Raw genomic sequence first — 21,253 nt, forward strand, 5'->3', positions numbered from 1 at the left:
GTCAAGGGAAAATCACTAATGAGGTGATATTTAAGCAAAAGCCTGAAGAAGGTGAGAAGGTGAGCCAATGGGATATCCGGGGGGAAGTGTTCAGGCAAAGGGAAGAACAACTGCAGAATTCCCGCAAGCAGCATGCTTACATGTTTCAGAAGCAGAAGGAGGCAAGTTGGCTAGAGTGGAGAGAAGGAGGGGAGGGTGATAGAAGGTGAGCCAGAGAGGGAAGGAAGGCAACATGATTGCACACACCTTGCAAGCCATTATGAGAACTTGAGTTTTTATTCTGAGAGGGATGGGAAGGCACTGAAGGGTTCACAGCAGAGAAGAGACACCATCCCACACGTTTTACAAAGGATCAGACCCACAACTCAGCAGGAAAGGAAATACGGACAACAGATAGAAGGCGACTGCAATAATGCTGGCCAGGGACATAGGTGGCTTGGGGCAAGGCAGTAGGAGTTGAGCACGGTGATCTGGACATATTGTGAGTGAAGATAACCATTTCCTAGTGAGAGAGAGTGATTGATCAAGGGTGCCGTCCAGTTTTCTAACTGAATTCCTGGAAAAGTGGAATTGTCATTACATCTTGCAGAGATGCAGATTTGGGGGGAAGATCATAATCTTAGTTTTGGACATGTTGAGTTTTCAAAACCTATCTGACATCTAAGTGGAGGTATTGAGTGTTCATGTCTGGATTCCAGGGGAGAAAAGGTTCCAGCTGGAGGAAGAACTTGGGAGTCATCAGTGAATAGAGAACATTTGAATTACACACTTTAGCTGAGCGTTTGAACGGGAGGGAGTAAATGTAATCGGAGAGGAGAAGGGCCCAAGAACTGGGCACTCAAGTAGAGCTGCTTCAGTGCTGGTTCCCCCAGAGAAGCCAGTGGTCCAGGAGTGTACCCCGTCCTGCTGCAGTCGTAAGCGTAGATCTTCCCGCCCACCTCCCAGCTCCCTGCAGTTGATGCCGCCTCTGGCCTCTGCAAATGGCTTTTCTCACCTTGCCCAGAATGATCTGGGGTCCTAAAGATGAACAAGAAAAATAGAGAGGGGTTAAAAACTGAAGAAATGAGGGGTCACAGGACTTTGCAGGGAACAGCCCTGTCCACATGACCCTTATTTACTCAGAGGAGTTTCGGATCAACTACTGGCTCTGAGATGTAACTGAGCTTCCCATATCCAGCACAACCGTGGCAGCGCTCAATAGCATCTGTTCTGCTACAGTGCATGAGAAACACTCCAAGCAGAATTTCCCACCCAAGCCAGTTTTACTTGTCTGCACAGAACGGCACTCCCACCCCTAAGCCCTGTGTTTCAGAACAGAACCTCATCCAGTCTCAGTAGCCACTGCATATCATCCACTTGCCTTATGATTCCTTGAATGACTTCTAGCCCAACACACTGACTCCTTTTTCTAGTAGGCTGGTTTTGGTGACTATGATGCACATCTCTTGTCTTTGTCCAAAATCACTACCTCCACCCTTGTGTTTCTTCCTCTGACTCCTTGATTGCATCGGAGATGAACACATGACCTAAGTCAGCCAAAAAGGGTCTTTTTCTGTGACCCTGGTGGCAGCCCCAGAAACTCCCAGCTTCTTTTAACTTGTATTTTTTTTTAATTTTATTTATTTATATATATTTTTTAATGACTTTATTTTTAGAGAGGGGGGAGGGAGGGAGGGAAACAGCAATGTGCAAGAGATACATCAATTGGTTGCCTCTTGTGTGCCCCCCACTGAGGATCTGGCCCATGACCCAGGCATGTGCTCTGACTGGGAATCCAACTGGTGACCCCTAGGCTCAACCCACTGGGCCACACCAGCTGGGGCGAAACTCCCAGCTTTTTTTTTTTTCAAATCCTCACTTGAGGACATGTTTGTTGATTTCATTTTTTAAAGATTTTATTTATTTACTTTTAGAGAAAGAGAAGTGAGGGAGAAAGAGAGGAAGAGAAACATCAATGTGTGAGAGAGTCATCAATCAGTTGGTTCCCTCTCGCACGCTCCCAACCAGGACCTGGCTTCAAACCCAGGCATGTGCCCTGACTGGGAATTGAATCAGTAACCTTTCAGTTTGCAGGATAACGCCCAACCCACTGAGCCACACCAGTTAGAGCTGTTTATTGATTTTAGGAGAGAGGAAAAGAGACAGAGAGAAACATTGATTTGAGACAGAAACATTGATCGGTGGGTTGCCTCTTGTATGTGCCCCGATTGGGGATCTGACCAGGGATCGAATGCGCCACTCACATATGTGCCCTGACTGGCAATCAAACTTGTGACTTTTGGGTGTACAGGATGATGCTCCAACCAACGGAGCAACCCAGCCAGGGCATAACTCTCAGATTTGTGTAGTTTAAGTTGCCTTTTTGAAAGGACAAACCTGAGGTTCAATTCCTGGTGTCAAGGAAAACAATGGAGAGAATGACCCCCTAAGAGATGTCAGAGTGAACCTCACAGGGCCCAAGTTTCTGCGCTGGGCCACCTCTGTCTGAAGAGGTGATTCACACCTCTGTCTGAATCAGTGATTTCTCTCAGTGGTGCCATGTTTTGAGCTGAGCTTCATTTACAACTCCAAGTCTTTCCAAAGGTTTTATGGGTGTTCACCTGGCCACTGCTTTGTCTTCTCCAGTATCCTCTCTCATCCACCAAAACCCATAGGAGCAGCTTTGGGTACTGAAGAAGAGGCAGGAGATGAGGCCTCTGATTAGTGCCTTTTTGAAGGTTACATCTTTTGACATTCCTTTATGTACATCTTCAGAAGTTTGGTCTCTGTGGTTCCCAGCAGCTTCAATTATTCTGGATTTCCCCCATAATATTTTAGGTTTAATATTGTACTTTGAAATTCTAAAGTTACATAGATTCTATACATTAGCAAAACACTAGGTTCCTACCTGGGGGGTCTTAAATCACAGTAGTTAAAGACAGAAAACACAAAAAGGAGCAGACAAAAGAAGATCGTTATTGATTGAAAGCTATTAGTCTTTCAATGGTTACTATTCCTGCCAGTTTACTCTGTGCAAGAGCTCTGTGCTAAATTTTCTCCTATGCAACCTTCAAAGCAGCCCTATGTTCCTCCCCATTTGACAGACACGTTAAGAAATCTGAAAACAGCCTCTCTGCTACTAAGTAGAAAATCAAACCACAGTTGCCTGATTACTGAGCTCTGTTCTTAATCAAACCCTGTCCTGTCTGCCCTGGCTGGTACAGCTCAGTGGACTGAGTGCCGGACTGTGAAGCAAAGGGTAACAGGTTTGATTCCCAGTCAGGACACATGCCTGGGCTGCAGGCCAGGTCCCCAGTTGGGGGAGCATGAGGGGCAACCACACACTGTTGTTTCTCTGTTTCTCTCCCTCTCTCTCTCTCTCCCCTTCCCTTACCCTCTCTCTAAAAATAAATAAATAAAATATTAAAAAACAAAACCCTGTTCTGTGTGCCATTCCCCATCATCCCAGTTTTGTTTTAACATCAATTAGGGCTCTGATTGATGGGGTAGAATTTTACAAGTGGAAATGGCCAAGAATGGTATCTCAAACAGAAAGGACAGCAGCATGGCAAAGGCAGAGAGATAGGAGAATCCAGCCACACTGCATCCACATTGCTCCCCTTGGCACAGGTCTCAGCATCTGTGCAGGGAAGTAAGGAGAAACCCACCAAGGAAGGTGCAGTATGTGGGAGAGTGATCAGTCATTGACTGGAGTGAGGGTGGAACTTTTCTGATCAAGTCTTAGAGAGTGGAGTGGGATCTCTAACTTGCAAAAATATCAGTGTGAAGTAATCATATTCTGACAAAAGTGAAACCTACTGTTTTCTACCACCATCACCACAATCAGCATCACATGTTGTGCAAAGCCAGGTCTGCAAATCTTAGAGCTTGGGGTTCAGAATCCCAGCTCCGAGGGGTCTTATGTGCCCCGACCAGGGGCTGACTAACCACATCTGGGGGGAAAAAACAAAAAACAAAAAACCTGGCTCACAAAGTTCAAGAGACCCTGCTTCAGCGCCAGACACCTTCACGTGTCTTCAGCAGGTCTGACCCTGGAGAGAGGAGTGGATGGGAGGGTGGACCTGAAAGTAGGGGCAAATTAGAAAATCCAGGGACAGTCTTAACCCTCGATAAGGATTAATTTCAGAGCCTAGCACAGTCTTGGAAAACCAATTGGCTACCACCGCAAATTTGCGAAATTAGAGCTTGCTAAGCCTGTGGTGGACAATGTTCCAAACAAGATCCCTGTTGTACAGATGGGGAAACTGAGGCATCGGCACTTAAGTCAGCCCTTAATTTGGGGTCATTGGACAGAGGCAGGATCTGGAGACCAGGGGATCACCGGGTAAAGGCGGAGGCGGCGGGGGGGGGGGGGGGGCTGAGGGGCTGAGGGGGTGGGGAGGGGAAGTGGTTTTGCAGTCTGAGTTGAAGAGGCCCGCGGAAAGTTGGGCGCGAGGGGATCCACCCCGATTAATTTTCATGAGTTGCTCCTGTTCCGGATAGGCGCACCCACTGGGGATGCTGAGTCACAGTGAGCAGGCGAGGGCTAGGGCACCGCGTCTCCCTAGAACTCCCCGCAGCTTCTGGCGGTGCGCACATCTCTACACTGGGGGAAGGCGGGGATCCGGGTAGGTGAGGGGCGGGGGTGCGCACGTGTCTGCTGGTAGGCTCGCACGTCCGCAGCGCACCTGTGCGCATGTCCCCGAGCCCAGTTGGGAGCTGGGCTGCAGAGACGCACTCTTGCAAACGCCTCTGTTCGCACGTTTGGGGTGGATGTGTGCACGCATGTGCGCTTGCTCTGCGTGAGGATGGACGCGCGCTCGCGAGGTGTGATACGCAAGGGGGCGTCAGCGCCCTCGGGGATCTGGAACTCGTCTTGTGTAATTGTAACCCCGATGCTTTGGGATGTTAGTCCAGGTTTTCTGTGTGAATCCATTGTTAGGTCTTAAAAAAAACTTCCCCGCTGCGCACTGGCGTGGGTTTCCACGAAAATAAAAAAACTGTACTTATAAAAGGGCTACTGAGTCCTATCCACAATTCCTAATGTCATTCTGGCCTTGTGACTGTAGTACACACTCTGGTCAGCATGTATTTTAGTCCCAAATGAAAGACAATTTAATCTTAAATCTAGCTTTACTTTTCTGCTCCATGTTATATTTTGCCTCTGGCCCCAGCAACACCTCCTTTTTGTCTGGGTTGCTTCCTTTTGTTTTTCACCTTGGACTTGTGGCCATGAGTGACTTGCTCCTTCCTCTCATGAAGCCTTGGTTCTAGTGAGGGACAAATAAATGTAAACCCATGGTTCCAGAGGAATGATAATTGCCGTAACGAAAAACAAAGCTGGGTAGAGGCTGGGCCCTGGCCCAAGGGAACTGATGGAGAGGCCTTGAGCAGGGAGTAGTCCAGGGAGCTACAGGCAGGCAGGCACCCCACCAGGCAAGGTGATGTGGAGGTAGTAGGGGGTGTAAGGAAAACCTGAGGCCAAAGAGGGAGAGCAGGAACCGAGGAACTGGGTGAGGACCAGGTTGACAGCAATGGAGATATAAGAGCATGGTAGAATTTAAATGCATGTAAAGATACTCATAGGGCTTCCTGATTAATTGAATGAGGAGAGTAAAGAAAATCAAGACTGTCTTCTAGGACTTCTGCCCAAGAAACCTGGTGGATGGACATTTGATGGGAAAGATGGGGTTGTCTCCCTTAAAAGACTGAGTTTTAGGGCAGAGACTGCATGTCCTTTGCAGCCTTGGCTCCTAGGTGACATTAATAAATTTTGAAATGAACGTGACACTCCTCAACCCTTCCTCCTCAACCCACATCCCCAACTCATTTCCAATAAAAGCCACATCCAGTCCCCTTGCAGATGCACACAAGCCTGGGCCCAGCCAGTCTACCCTTGCGGAAGCATAAGGCTAGCTATGTGTACTTGCAGGAGTTTCCTTATTCCCAGGCACATGGTTGGGAGTCTGCTAGGCACGCTGTTCACATGCAGGGCTTTTAGGCAGGTAAGGAGCTGGCCATCGGAATAGTTTGTTTCCTCATTCTCTCCAGATCAGCAAGTGGATCACGAACGGGGCCACAGTACAGTGGGCCATCCCCTCCCAGGGCCATGGTTGCCATTTGGCATTTTAGCTACACTTCTAGAGCTGGACACCGCCCCCTCCCCCGGGGTCCCCCATCACAGCCTCACAAGGATCTCACCGGCCCTGTGTCTTCCACTATTTCTCAGCTGGGCTGAGCCCTCCAAGGATCCTCTAGGGACTCAGATATAACACCTGTTCTGCTTCCATCCCCACCCATCCAGCACATGCCAGGGCTACAAGACTCCTATTTCCACCACTGTTGTGAATCGGCACTGGGTAGTCATGTTAAATAGGAACGTGCTTGGATGAATGTGTTTTTTCCAGCGAGCTTTGAATATGAACTTTCCTTAACATACTCACGCAACATGGCTGTTACTAAGCAACCTTGTCCTGAGGTGCAGGTCCACATGCTGAGCTTCTGGGAATCTCAGCAGAAAGAAGTGTGAGTGGTACTTAGATTATACATGAATGTTCACATACTGTTTTCCTAAGTTCTAGTTGTGGTTCCCAATGTACAATCTTTTCTTCTGGTTAGCAGGGTGGTGTCATCTAGTGGGACTAGTCTTCTTTGTCCCTTTGAGGGAGGGTCTCTGCCAGATACAGGGTCCTTGGAGGAGGGTGGGAGATTTCATCCCCAGGTCTGCTCCTTGGAAAGGCTGCCTGGGCAGCTGACAGCACACGCTTGGTGGAGTGTGGGTGTTGACAGACCACTACCCAGGGAGAGAGCTCGCATCCTTCCTGGTGAAGACACTGGGTCTGCCCACACAGGGGCCTCAGTGTTGGCCTTAGGGAAGCCAGTAGGAGAGGTGTGGTAGGCTGTCTTGCTTCCTGCTCACCCACCCCAGTTCATCCTATACCCTCCGGGGTCTTTCCCCTTTCCAGGTCTTAGTCAAATGACGGGTTGACCTAAAAACCAACTCAGGTGCAGCTTTTCAAAGTAATGAGTCAGGCAGGGCTTTTGACATGGTGTCTGTTGCAGTTCACTTCAAACAGACATACAAAATATATTATTAAATGTATATTTTTAATAAAGCCAATAGTTAATTTACTTATAGGAGCTTTAAAAGTAAGATACAAAATGTAGAGTTCCAGTTTGGAAGCGTTAACTATTCATACAACATCCTGCTGATGCCTGAGCAAGGCAGCCATGCCCGGCCACGCAAAGGACACTCACACTCACACACGCACACACGCGCTTAGGAGAGACTCCTCTGCCAAACGCAGCACCTGGAATTGCCAGTGTTCAGAGCAAGGCGGTGCTGACAACACAGCACCTACCAGGAAACCACACAAACAGCTTCACACAGTCTCACAGCCCATGGAGATGTAATTACAAATGTCTAAGAAAAACAGACTAGAACGGGACAATCAGCAATGTTGATGTCAGCTGCGCTGGGGCATCAAGGACTGACCTCTGACCAGGGTGAGGCCTTGGGCAGGCACTATTAAAACAAGGATACTTCAGTATAACAGAACTTGAAATACGGGGTACTGTGGACACATTATTGAAGGAAATAGGAAACTATCTTACAAGTTGAAAGCTACAAACAATTTCAACGGAGATTAGTGCACACACTGTGACAGCTAACACAGACAAGAGCCACGCAGGGTTGGTGCAAAGCACGTGCCTGAAAAAGTCTATGTACAAAATAGTTCTCTGTAAACATGGTGAGGTGAATGTTCAGAACCCACGGTGAAAGGATCATAAGTACAGGCAGCAATGGCATCTCCACACAGCACAAGACAACACCCGAGGCCTGGAAAGAGCCTGGCAACACAGTACTAGAAAGTCAGATGGTTGGGCTCACACACCCTAAGGGCCCTCTATACTTAGTGTGTATACATACATACATACATACATACATATATATATATATATATTTTCTTTTTTGGTATTTTTAAATATAAATTTACTTATATCTGTAGAAAAATGAGAACATAAATGTGTTATTACAATCTTTGCTGGAAAAGGTTATATGGAGTTAGAAAGAATAAACCATTTATTAGTAGTTAACATATATTAAAATGGTTTAATGACTTAAGAAAATATAAAAAAAATATTAATACTGTCAAACTTTCATACCAGAAAATATTATGGATTTTTCTCAATTAGACTTTTTCAAAGATGAAATATGAAAAATTTAAATAAGTTTTATATAAAGAACTTCTGTAACCTCAATTAATATACAGTGGGATATCTATTCTATATAGATATATTTATTATTATTTCTCAATTTAAGCACCATTCAATTCTTCTGGATCCATTCTGGCTGGAAAATATCCCTAAATCCACAGGATGTTATCTATATAATGGCACATGTTAACTGAAAATGACGCGGGTTTTTTTTTTTTTTTAAAGAAAATACTTTAAATTAATTCCTATCTACATCTTAATTGGTTTGTCTTGAGCCAGCTCACAAAAGTTACTGCAATTTCACATGCAGGTGTCTCTGTGCAGCCCCCGCCACCCCCTACATCTGAAACGGTACTGACGCCTCCGGCCACCAGGATCTGAGGGCAACAGGTGTATCTCTATCCCACACAGACAGCAGCCGGCTGACTCCTCTTCGTGCACCACACAAGCCTCCAATAGTTTTATGATGTTGCTTTTGTAAATCTGATAAAGGCTGCAACCCCTGGGTGCTGCTGGGGTGGTGAAGGACTGCCCACATGCACAGAAAACCCAGGTGATTGCTTCTGATCACAAATATTCTATATGTTGCCCATTTTCTATAAGCTTAAATAAAAATAGTGTTGAACAAATCTCCAGCCACTATATTTGTTATTTTAAAAACTTCAATGCATTTTAGGGAGGAGATGTTTTAACTAAAAATCTCTATGAAAAATAGCTCTAAATTCCATGACTACTGTGGTCATCACTCAGTATGTTAGGAGAGGGAAGGTTTCAGAAGAATGGTCAGTTTTGCAGTTGGACTTCAGGCCTGATGCCTTTGCAGCAAACAAAGTGGGACTACAAACTTGAGAGCCGTACTTCTCAGAGTGTGGCCTATGACCCAACTGCATCAGAATCACCCGAAGTGCTTATTAAGCTCAAAGATCCCAGCATTTCCCTGAGGAGAGTCAGAGACCTGTCTTAGCTGGCCCTCCAGGGCTCTGATGCCTCCAAAGTTTGAGAAGCAAGGCCTTACAGACTTGGAGCTGCCAACCACTCCCATCCCCCAGGATCCCTGCCTGGGACAGGGGTGCACTGGTCCTCTGGGGGGATGGTGCTAGTTAGTCAGCTCTGGGATGGGGACACTGGCCCCAACAGCTTTGGGCAGGCAGGCAGGCTGGCCTGGTCAGTACTGGGGCAAGTAGGCCGGCCTGCGCTCAGCCTTCCCAGGGAAGGCTTTGAAGCCCTTGGGTGCTGTCTTGTGTGCTGGTGGGGGTGGGGGCTGCGGTGGGGTCTGAACGTAGGTGAAGGAGGCGGCACTGCACTCGCTGGTCGCAGCCCACACCGGGGACTGCAGCATCTGCATGGTGTCATTCCACTGGCTGCCAGGGCTGGCGACTGCATAGAGTGGTGCACTTGGGCTGGGCAGTGTGCTGGGCAGTGCAGAAGGGTGTTGCCAGGGTGCTTTGGGTGGCCACGTTTTGGTTTTGTTATCCTGAGAGACAGAAGAAGATTCTTAGTGGCATTCTGGCAATTTATCATCCTTCCCACCTCCCTAGTCCCTGGTCCGATTCTCACCTAGGAGGCAGGGTGAGAGCCTCTCCCTCTCCCACAGCCCTGGAACAGCACTGTCCCACAGAACTCGCAGTGACATTAATGTTCTGTCCACAATGTTCAGTACAGTAGCCACTCCCTAGTTATGCTAGTGCAGTTGAAGAACTCAATTTTTATATTCAATTTCATTTCAAACAGCTGCATGTGGCTAGTGGCCATCCTATGGGACAGCACAGTTCCAGAGCTTCCTCTACATGTGGCTCTAAGTCAGCTGAGCTGGCTAATCACTGAGACAGAATCACGGGGAAAAAAGTTGTTCATCACAAGCAAGAATCCATCATTTCTCTGAGGTCCTCTTAAAACTTCAGCTTTGGAATCCTGCTCATGGTCTCTATCCCAGAGCCAGCCTTCTGTAGCCAGAGCAGAGCCCACAATACCTGATTCACGTCCTCCACTGTGGTGAGAAGAGGTGGTGAGGACAGCGTGCTGGTCTCCTGCTCTCCACTGCTGTGTTTCCTGAAAGAACCGAGAGCTCAGTGCACTGGTTGCCGGGCTTCCTGCCCAGCTTACTTCCAGGGGACACCCTACCCACTTGGCTCTGGCGTCTGGGGCACTGGTTCTAGATGAGGGGTGGGGGCTTGGGTACACAGTGTGCAGGGGGATAAGGTGAGTCACCACCAAGTGCTATACTCCTGCAAGCCATCACACGGCTGGGGTGGGGTAGGGTAGGGGTGCCAGGCATGAGGACAGGCACTAGCTGTTTTAGCTGACGTGAGTCTACCAGCTCTGGCCTTTTGTTAATTTATTCAACAGATACTGATTATTTACCATGCAGTGTGGATATGTGACTAAAAACTAAAAAGCTATTAAGTTTCCCATGACATGAACACATGTGTTTTAATGTTAAATGAAAAGGGCAGGATGTGGCAGGCCTAGAGCCAGGTCAATCGGTCTGTCAGCGCTCCTGCATGCAGACGGCAGTCTCTGCAGAGGCGGTGCTGCAGGTGCCTTCTTGGATGTCTGACAGCCTTTACAAGTTCCCCCATCTCAAACAGAAGTCTTAAACTCCACCCCTGGCTCCACCTTGCTGCCCCTGCAGTCCTCCCAATCCTGGTGCATGGAGCCCCCTTTCACATAGATAGATGCTTAGGCCAAAAACTTGCCTATCATCCTTGATTCTTCTCTCTCCCAATATCTCATCCGTTGCTCCCTCACTGTGTTCAGCTTTTTGCTCATCAGAGGCCTCCCTGACTCTCATTCTGAACAGAAAAATCCACCTATCCCTTACACTCTCTGCCCTCACACCCTGCTTTATTTTTCTTCACAGCATCTAATCCAATCTGACCCTTTAAAAAAAAAAATCTGCCTTCCTGCAATAGAATATAAATTCCACAAGGAAGAGCACTTTATTTTGTTTGCTGGTACATCACCAGTGTCTCCCTGGTATAGGATAGTTGCCAATGAATGAATGAATGGATGAATGAATGATTTTAACTAAGCCTCAGTTTCTTCACCTGTTAATTGGGAGTAAAACAATACTTATATAATAATAAGGTGGTTGCTATGGGCTGAATTGTGTCACCCCTTCCTCAATTCGTATGTTGACCCCTCAATTCATATGTTGAATTCCTAACTCCCAGTAAGTACCTCATACTACAGGTGTATTCAGAGATAAGACATTTAAACAAGTTAAAATGAGTCATTAGGATGGGTTCTAATCCGATATGACTGGTGTCCTCATAAAAAGAGATTAGGACACTCACACACACACACACACACACACACACACAGGGCTGACGATGTGAGGACACAGGGAGAATACGGGCCACCTGCAAACCAAGGAAAGAGGCCTTGAAGGAAACCAACCCTCCTGATATGTTGATCTTAGATTTCCAGCCTCCAGAATTGTGAGAAAATAAATTTTTGTTGTTTAAATACAAAAATTTAGTACTAGTCTATGGTACCTTGTTATGGTAGTTCTAGCATATAAATATGAATATAAAATATAGTGGGTATGAGAATTGACTGAGAAAATGTACAAAAATGCTTACCCAGGGCCCAGCACACAGAAAGCACTCTAGCTTGTATTAGCAACTGCTTCTGTCACAACTGTGACTACTCTGTGCACCCTGACTCAAGTGCCCTTCCCTTTTCATCTACCTACTCCCCTCTGCTCATCCATAAAAGCCTGACCCCGTCACACAAAGGCCATGAGACCTGGCCTCTCTTTCCCCTCCACAGCATGACTTGAGACCCAGGCAGCCCTGCATGCTACTTTCTGCCCACATCCTTTAGACTGCCACCTCTGGTCCTCAGCTTCCTCCATTTTAATTTGTGACTACTTCTGAAAAATTCTTAGATCTGAACATACTACGTTACTATTTTATTCAATTTCAAAATACCATTCAAACGTCATTTTATGCAGATCCACCTTTGACAAAGAAACTGAGGGTCAGTCTGGGCCAAGTCTTTGTTTGGGGCTGCGACGCCTGTCGGTGAGTCCTGACTAGGACTGAGTCGCCCTGGTCCTGCTCCCCCAACACAAAGAGCTGCCAAGGCACAGACCAATAGCAGCAGATCCTGTCTCAGAACCCTCCCCTTGTCTGACATACTGGCATTTTTTGGCTACCACTAGCATGAGACTGTTCTGCCAGCAAAAATTCAACCTAATGTTAAGTCATCTGGACTATAAGTCTGTGTGGTGGTCCCACAGAGGCCTCAGCAAGACACTGCCAGAAAAGGCCCTCTTCCTTTCCAACACAAGGCCAACTGGGGACAATGGGGCTCCCGAGCTTCCCAGAGGAATAAGCTATGGATCACATTCATGTTCCCCTCTGTCCTGTGATTTAGGAATCTCTTCATACCTTCTCTGCTTGACAGCAGCAACGAGGTCAGGCCCTGAAAACATGGAGAACAAGCTGTCTCCGTTGGCAGAAGACGTCTCATCGCTCGAGCTGGCTGAGTCTCCCTGAGTACCTGACCAGCCACTGTGCAGGCCATCCCTGAAAGCCAAAGAGAGAAGCTGGTCCCAGGCCTCCTCTAGCCAGCCTGGACACTGGCTGGACAACCTGAGGCCAGTCCCCACCCCCCACCCAAGCTCTAAAAAAACAGTCTTTACCCTGCATTCAGCTCACAATCAAACAGTGGTTTCCTGTCTCTTGTAAGCAGGTCTGCGTGTAAGTGGACCTGCACGGTTCAAACCTGTCTTGTTTAAGGCCAACTGTATTTTCAATCCATGCTCCGGAATCCATCCATACATAACGGATTTTCGAGTGCACGGTGGGTTGATGTTGCTAACCCGTGTTGTTCAAGGGTCGACTGTAATACATCTGTGTCATTGCCCTTTATTCCTCCCAGAAGACTGTGATTTACATATGAAATTCATTTTAGAGCAAACAGAAAGTTGAGGTGGTCTTCAGCTACCCAGATTTATTAACTGGGTAGCAACAGTGATGTGCAAAATCAATCCCCAGTTGTGTTAAATGATAGAAATCCACAATTCTCCCCATATATTGGAGTCTGAACCATCGACCGTTGCCTTTTGTAGGCTTAAGGGTCACATTTCATAAATCCCACAGGATTCACAGCCATGCTCATTCAGCATAAAGATTATGTTAAATGTGCAGCTACTTTACAAATAAGATCCTTGTCTAGGGCAGAGAAGTCTGTCTTGAAAATCAATTTTACACCAGTGGTGTGTTTACAGAGACACATAATGCCACCTAGCATCCCACAGTTAATCAGAAGCTGGAGCCCTGAAGGTCTGACCATGTGTCACTCCCACACGCAGGCTTGGAATTCGATTGTGGTGAGAGTGCACAAAGGCCACCTGGGGAACACCCAGATCCCAAACTCGGCTTTACTGCCACGCCCAGCACTCACCCTTCTGTGAAGAACTCTGGGAAAGGCCAGGTCCGATGGGCATCGTCCATGGGTGGCCAATGTCCCCGGGGGTTGCCTGGGCGGCGACCATGTTGGATCTGCCGCTTCTGCTGCATTGCCTGGCTCACTCCAGCCACATAGCGTGCAAACTCGGGGTCTGAACCCACTGTGTTAAGACAAAGGATTAACAGGGTTTGGAGCCTTGTTTCCTTTACTACCTTCTGAGGATGTGCTGGTCACATACACAGTGAAAAATGGTGAGGAACTGCCAGGCCTAAGGCCCACCGTTGGCTGCAGGATCTGCCTAGCAGTCTGCAGTGGTGAGATGGGGCCTGCGGCGCACAGATCTGAAGTTCACACAGGATATACGCATAGGGACTGTCAGGAAGGCTTATGCCCAGGACAGGCACGATCAATGTGAACGGAAGACAGAAAAACAGAACACAAAAGCTGTGTTTTATCCATGACTAAATATTAAAGACACATACTTCAAAAATTTCTAAGGTCTAATGCTATGTATATGACAACTTGGAAAATCAGATGATGACTTCAGCCAACTGATAGCCTGGAAGTTATCAAAGCATCAGGATCAGTCAGATAGAGAACATATGCCATTCCCACTCGGGCCCAACTCTGATCCAGTATTTTCCTGGATAATGGGTGGGAAACCTACGCAACAGTCTGAAGATAGTAAGAAATGAATAACATGAAATTTCAGAAAGTGTTAAGAGATGGCTGGAAACACACTGGACAGAGCTGAGTAAGGATGTGCAGGGAAATAAAAGTGGGAGAAAAAACAGCACAGAAAGTATTGAGAGAGAGAGAGAGTCAGTCAAACAAAAAGGTATGGCAGAAAAACATCTATGGGTTACAAACTGAGTATGACTCAACAGTGTGTACATTTTAGCTTCAGGTTGGGAAAGACACTAAAGCACAGTCCCATTGTTAGCTTGTTCTCAGGGCACTACCGCAGGAGCACTGCATGAAACCAGGCCATCCTGCAAGACTGGAGAGTAGGGGCTGAAATCAAGGTCGTCCCAGGAATCAAGCCAGGCCTCCAGGGGCTGTGTGTGCCTGTCCAGAGGGTACCTTCTATGATTCACCTGTCCAGTAGAATGCCCTTGGGACAGGGTCTGCAGAAAGCTCCATTAAAGACTTAAAAGGTCAGAAAGGAAACGCTGGTAGGATTTGCAGGCTAAGGACGTAAAGCCTGTCTGGGTCTCAACAGGTATCAACAGTGACATAATTCTGCCAAACATCATCTATACCCTGTTTAATTACATGGCCATCAAACACATACAGGCTGTTTATGGCAATCGAGAAAATATGCCATGCCTGGTCCAGCAAGTGCCAAGGTGGGCTTGCTCCTCCACAGCAGGCAAACTGTTAGCCGTTCCTGTGCCGCAGGGTACAGGGTTTGCACATCCACCCACCCAAGGAAAGCAAGAACAAGAAAGTATGAGCAGCGGCTTGAAATTTTTAGAAGACATAAAACATTTCTGCCCTTTAACAGTTAATGCTGGGTTGTTTTATTAGGGAATCTCCTCTCCTGGTGGTTATATAAATATTCACTATGCTTATTTACAGTATTTCACAGTATTCTCCTTGTGAATGAAATATATTTTTTCACTTCTGTATACCCTTTGCTAAATTAAGAGAAAAAAATTAATTTCTATATATTTATCTTGCATCTACCCACTTTACCAGATTTGCTTATTCATTCTAGGAGGGTTTTTTGCCAATTCTATTGCCAGCAAATAGATGTGCTTTATAATCTATCCTTCTATAAAGCTCACACCTTGTTTCCCTTGTTTTTTGTCTCGGTGTATTTGCTAGAAAGTTCAAGACAAAGTTACATGCTGTTGGTAGTGACACTGCCACCTCGTCTGCGTCTAGATTTTAACTGGAATTTTGTTTTACTATATAAAATGCTGCTTGCTACTGGCTTTTGGTAGTCTTTTTTACATTCAAGGAGTTTCCTTTTGTTCATGTTTTACCTTGAGGGATTTATTTTTAAGCATTGCTGCTATCTTTTATTAAATGTCTTCACAGCATCTATCGCTATGTGAGTTTTTCTCGTAATTGGTTGATCTAATGAATTACTGGACAGTAGCAAGTTTCCTTATACTGAGCCACCCTGCACCCCTGAAGTAAACCAGGTTTAGTAACATATTACTTTTATGCGCTGCTGGATTTTCTCACATCTATCCATACTCATTAAGTAAGATGCACTATAATTTGCTGTTTGTAAATTCTTCATAATCTTGTTTCTCTTTGCTCTCTCTTAATCAGGTTTATAATAAATTGATTTATCTATTTTATTGGTCTTCCAAAGACCCTTTTTTTAAAATATTTATTGATTATGCTATTACAGTTGTCCCATTTCCCCCTCCACTCCGATCCATCCTGCCCACCCCCTCCCTCCCACATTCCCCCCCTATAGTTCATGTCCATGGGTCATACTTATAAGTTCTTTGGCTTCTACATTTCCTACACTATTCTTACCCTCCCCCTGTCTATTTTCCACCTATCATCTATGCTACTTATTCTCTGTACCTTTCCCCCCCTCTCCCTCTCCCACTCTCCTGTTGATACCCCTCCATGTGATCTCCATCTCTATGGTTCTGTTCCTGTTCTAGTTGTTTGCCTAGTTTGCTCTTGTTTTTGTTTTAGGTGTCAAAGACCCTTTTTTTTAGATTTATTTACAATTTTTACTGTTTTTCTTTTCAATGTAATTGTGGTTCTTATCCTTAGTTAATGCCTCCTCCTAATTTATTTTTGTTTTGTTTCTAAGTTCTTTTTCTAATTTCCTAAGATAACTCAGGTGGTATTTTCACACTGTCTAGGCCAGGAGAAGCCATATTTTATGAAGGTAAGAAGGTACCCTACCACCTTTCATAGGTCCTACCTAGAGTTTAGGCAAAGAAGAATCACAGAACAGGAAAAAGTAGCCCATAAAGGGCCAGCTGTCTTGGCTCCCATGAATGAGAGGGCCCAGACTGGGGCCCACCTGCATGATGGGACTTTGAGCCACTCGAGTAACGTTTCTTATGCCTCAATCCTGTCCTCTGTAACACTGAGAAAAAGAGCTCTACTTACCTTCTCAGCCTCATTCTCACTGCTTCCTTCCTTGCTAGATCTGCCCCACATTTGCCATCAAATAGTGAGAAAGGGCCTTTAAAGTCACTTTCCCCTACAAGTAAGGTTGTGGCAGCGTGGCCCTATGAAATCCTCAATGATTACATTTATGTTAAAACCCTGAGGTGGGTAGTGGGGCTCACATACCTGCAGGATCAAAAGGCAGAATCTCTCCCAACATTCCAAAGACTCCTTCACTTTGGTCACGGTTTGGCCAGGTATTATTTCTAGGTCCCTGTGGCTTCTGTCCCAAAACCTCTGACATCACATTATCCATATAGCTGCTCACCAGACCCAAGCTGTACAAGTCAGAACTGAGATCAGATATGCCAGGCCATTGGCCAAGAGGAGACAGACCCGCTCCAACGGGCTGTGCTGGCTGCTGCGATGAGCCATGCACCCATTTTCCAGGGGCCCGAGGCTGGGATGGGGGTTGCTGTGGTCCAATGGGTTGGAGCAGGTGTTGGTAGTATTGGACTTGGGGTTGTTGTTGCTTTGGGGACTGCTGCTGAGGTGCCAGGCCTGGCTGGGGTGTCAGAGGTGTGTGTGCCCCAGTCTGGGGTGGCCGTGGTAGAGGGGGCACAGGCAGTGGTGGCTGCTGTGGCTGTATGGCTCCTGCCTTCTGTTCAGTCACCATGGCTGTGGCAGTAGAGTTACGCCTCGTCACTAATGGGGAGCCCTGATGTGACTGGCCCATGTTAAAGCCGGAGAGAAAATCTATCACCTCCTGCATTTCCTGATCGGTTGGTAAGTTCATACCCTTCTCGTCCTTGACATCATCCCCTTGCAGAAAGTTGTCACGTCGCTCCATGAGAAAACCATTGGCTATTTGATTACTGGAATTCTGAGCTGACTGTGAAGAGTCTATAGTTCTAGGGAAATTACCAATGTTCAAAATGCTTTGTAACCTTGAATCAAGATTACTGGGCATTTTGGCTTTCTCTTCTGAACACCCAGCTATGAAGATGTTTTTGGAAGGTGTATTTAGGATGGAATAATTTGTGCTGCTGCTAGAACTGGTACATGAAGCTTTCTTGGTGAACCGGGATGTCAGTTTGGAGAATGTCTTCTGCAGACCACCTGAAGGTTTGTTTCCATTTCCAGAAGGCAGGTCAGCCTGGTTCCCAAAATCACAGATCTCCCTTTGGAGCTGGATCTGAATGCAGGGTAAAGCTTGTTCCCTATTTAAACAAAAATGTATTAAAAAAAAAAAAAAGACAAATTTACAAATTAGACAATGAAATGGATCTCTTAGAAAGACTTCAAAAACAAAAGAGATCTCAGTACATTGGTATTAGGTTCACTTATTTTATAGAAAAATGAATGAACATCTGAGAGTTTTACATGAACACAATTTAAGTACTTGCTACCTACATTTATTACAAAGAAATCAACAGTGTCTAACATAACGCTATGAAAACTACATCAGGATTCTGGCTTGAGGAGTTTGAGCAAAACTCTTTCACTTCAGAACAGGAAAGCAGAGCACAGCTAGAGTGGGGGACATGACTGGCAGAGACCTGAATGTGCCTGGAAACAGAGACTGGGTCTGGCAGATCCAGCAGAGGGACAATGGACAAATCTACACAACAAAGGGGTGGGTGGGCAGGACTCAGGGACACTAGGCAGCACTGTTGTCCTTGGAAGTAATTTTACAGACAGTGTCAAGAACACGTGGTTGTTACTTCCAAAGATTTCCGAGCATTCTTTTCCAGGGCTGAAAGAGAGCCCCAGGGATAGGGCACTGGGTAGGAGCTTAGGTAGGTGATGGGTGGTGCAACCGTGGATAAGCCACCTCACTGTTCTGGGCCTCTGTGAGTTCACAAGTTAAGAAAAGGGGGAGGACACATGGCTAGATGTTTAAGGTCCCTACCTATTCTAAGGTTAACAAATGACAAAGAGATAATCTTGCAACTGCCAGCTGCTTTCAGATATAAAAAAAGTTCATGCAGGACATGAGTAAATTTTCTAAACACTGCTTTGCTCTTAGTTCATAAAGAGAATATGAATTGGATTAAAAAATCCTTTAGATGGACTTACTCTCAAATGATAAAACAAATGAAGGCAAAAATGTTAACAAAATGGACAGTCTGAGTAAAGGGCACAGAGCAATTCTCTGGACTATTCTCATGACTTTTATGTAAGTTTGAAATTATTCCAAAATAAAAAGTTACCAAAAAGTTTTCTTTCTTGTCTCACGAACTCACATACTATCAGTGACGTGAGCACACATTAAACTATATGTGGTTACGCTGTCCCTTGGTGTGGACCTGAATGCAAACCAATTCAAGTGACCAGCAGGGACACCAACCTCCCTGCCCTCCAGCGGCTGAGGTCCAGCACAGCCGTGTAGAGCACATCCACAAGACCCAAGGTCTTCTCGGGATCCAGGCTTCTTTGCAGCAGGGACATGGTAGCAGGGTCTTCTTTCAGGCACCTAGGCACAAACCACGCTGAGTTAGTCTGGGCTGCACTTCTCTACAAAGGTGTTTCAAGCAGGCCTCATACAAAAAGCTACAATTTTTATGTACTTTTACACTAAATAAAAATTAGTAATTATAAGAACATTTAGAGAATGACAGGGCTAACACTGAACCTTGCTGCTCTGCAAAAGGAGGAGGAAGCAATAGGATCTGGAGTATCTATGGATTTCTAACAATTTAGAGTTCCTAATGCCCTCTCAGTGTCCAACACTGGCTCCGGCCCTGCCTTTCCTCCCTACGCTGCTGAGATTCTGTGGTCTAGCACAACATCTACACCTTTGCAAAGTCTTTCCATGACCTCCCTACCCCTCCCTTCCTCTACAGTACTTCACACCTACCTGTACTCAAGAAATTGATGGTCAACTGAGGGGAAAAAACCATCACAGTATGTGCCCTGGACTCACTGTAAATTTCAGGTAAGCAACAAACATGACCCTCCCCATAAGTTAACTTTTTCCTTTTCTAACATAACTGTTTCACCCCTCCTCTCTCTCCTCAAAGCTTTGCTATCCCTGCCACCTTGCTCATTCCACTGATCTCAACTCTCACTTAACTGAGAAACACATAAACATGATAACTACTCCATCTCCCCTCACACTGATTCCACCACCTCACCTGTGTCCCTGTCGACATACCCTGCAAAACCCTCCCATCCCAGCAGAACACAGGCCCTGCTCTTACCACAGGCTGACCTCCCCGAATGCTGTAGGCCACCCTCTGGCTTTCCCAAGGACCTCTCTCATGCAATCACCCCATTTCTCCCCTGTGTTAATCACTTTAGCAAACAAACCAGTCTTACCAACCACCTTCTTTGCCCTCCAGATCCTTTCCCAATTCTCGGCTCCCATGTGAGCAACACTTCTGAAGCTACCCTAAGACAACAGCACTCTCCAACATGACTTTGGGAGGAGAAATACATCAGTGAGACTGTGAGCTGGCCAGTTTCAAGAACACTGGAAAAGGCAACAAGGCAACTCTGACCATACCCCACCAGCCCCTGGACTCCTGGGAGAGAATCTTGGCCAGTGGACCTGGCCAAGGTTCAGGTACCAAATTCCCTCAGCCTGAAATCGTTGTAATTAGGACACACTTGCTCTGTGCTCCCAAGCCAACTTCTGCTTGTGATCTGGCTTGGTCACAAACAAGGAGAGCATTTGCTGGTCGTGCAGAAAGGAGTACTATACAGTTCCTGTGATGATAATTTCTCTTTCTGAAAACCAACAAATTGGCACTTTTATTTTATTCATCGATCTTGAGAGCAGTCCCCTTAAGAGGCTAAATCTATTGTTTTCACAGATTCCTCAGACTTGCCTAAAACCCTTTACCTGTTCTTAGATAAAAACCCAACTCTCTTACGGACCTTGCAAGTCTTGGCTTCTACAAATCACCTCCCACCCCACCCCCATCATCATTACCAACTGTATCTCTCCAGCCATGCTGGGCTATTCCTCATGCCTTTGCCATTCCTTCTGCCTGGAATTATTTCCCCATCTACTCTCCGAATGGCCAGCTCCTCTTAAATGTCACATCCTCAAAAAGGCCTTTCATGACTGATCTCCTCATCCAAAATAGCCTCTCTTACCCACCTCTATCTCAGTTATTCTGTATCACATGACATCATTCTACTCTTACTCCCTTCATACACTTGCCAGTTTTTCAACTTAACTCTTATGCTTATTAGTAGCTCTTTCCTCCCAGTCTCCATTACAAAGTCAAATCAGTTAGGAGCAGGGGACCTTGTCTTTCTTGCTCATGATGAAATTATCAGAGCCCAGGCAGTGTCTGTCACATAGCAGGTATTTAGTAAGTATTTGTTGAAAGAAAAATGGATAGCTTAAGTATGACAGTTTAAAAATCTAAATAAAGTATTACTTCATTCGGAAAAAAAATCTGGCAGCAGAAGATGTAATAAATTCTTGATTGACTTTGCTAACAAGTTCATTTTCCTGAAGGTGGAGTAATCACTTCTGTTTGATTTTGTCTGTAACAAGCACATATTTCATAATTTGAAAGAAATAACA

The 21,253-nt window shown here is 46.0% G+C and overlaps 1 protein-coding gene across 8 annotated transcripts in view; it reads right to left on the reverse strand.

The window, feature by feature from the left end:
• Positions 1 to 7,069: 7,069 nt before the first annotated feature.
• The window catches only part of GARRE1 (granule associated Rac and RHOG effector 1), an 82,444-nt gene continuing 68,260 nt past the window's right edge, over positions 7,070 to 21,253 (reverse strand). For all 8 annotated transcript variants that reach the window (XM_045185396.3, XM_024577381.4, XM_053914722.2 and 5 more), the window contains 6 exons: positions 19,061 to 19,186; positions 16,897 to 17,930; positions 13,612 to 13,777; positions 12,594 to 12,731; positions 10,167 to 10,245; positions 7,070 to 9,670 (listed from right to left, as the gene is read on the reverse strand). In XM_045185396.3, the coding sequence (XP_045041331.1) occupies positions 9,362 to 9,670; positions 10,167 to 10,245; positions 12,594 to 12,731; positions 13,612 to 13,777; positions 16,897 to 17,930; positions 19,061 to 19,186 (1,852 nt within the window). In that variant the 3' untranslated portion in view covers positions 7,070 to 9,361. The remainder of the gene's footprint in view (positions 9,671 to 10,166; positions 10,246 to 12,593; positions 12,732 to 13,611; positions 13,778 to 16,896; positions 17,931 to 19,060; positions 19,187 to 21,253) is intronic.

The sequence above is a fragment of the Desmodus rotundus genome, chromosome 12 (assembly GCF_022682495.2).
Source record: "Desmodus rotundus isolate HL8 chromosome 12, HLdesRot8A.1, whole genome shotgun sequence".
Lineage (NCBI taxonomy): Eukaryota > Metazoa > Chordata > Mammalia > Chiroptera > Phyllostomidae > Desmodus > Desmodus rotundus.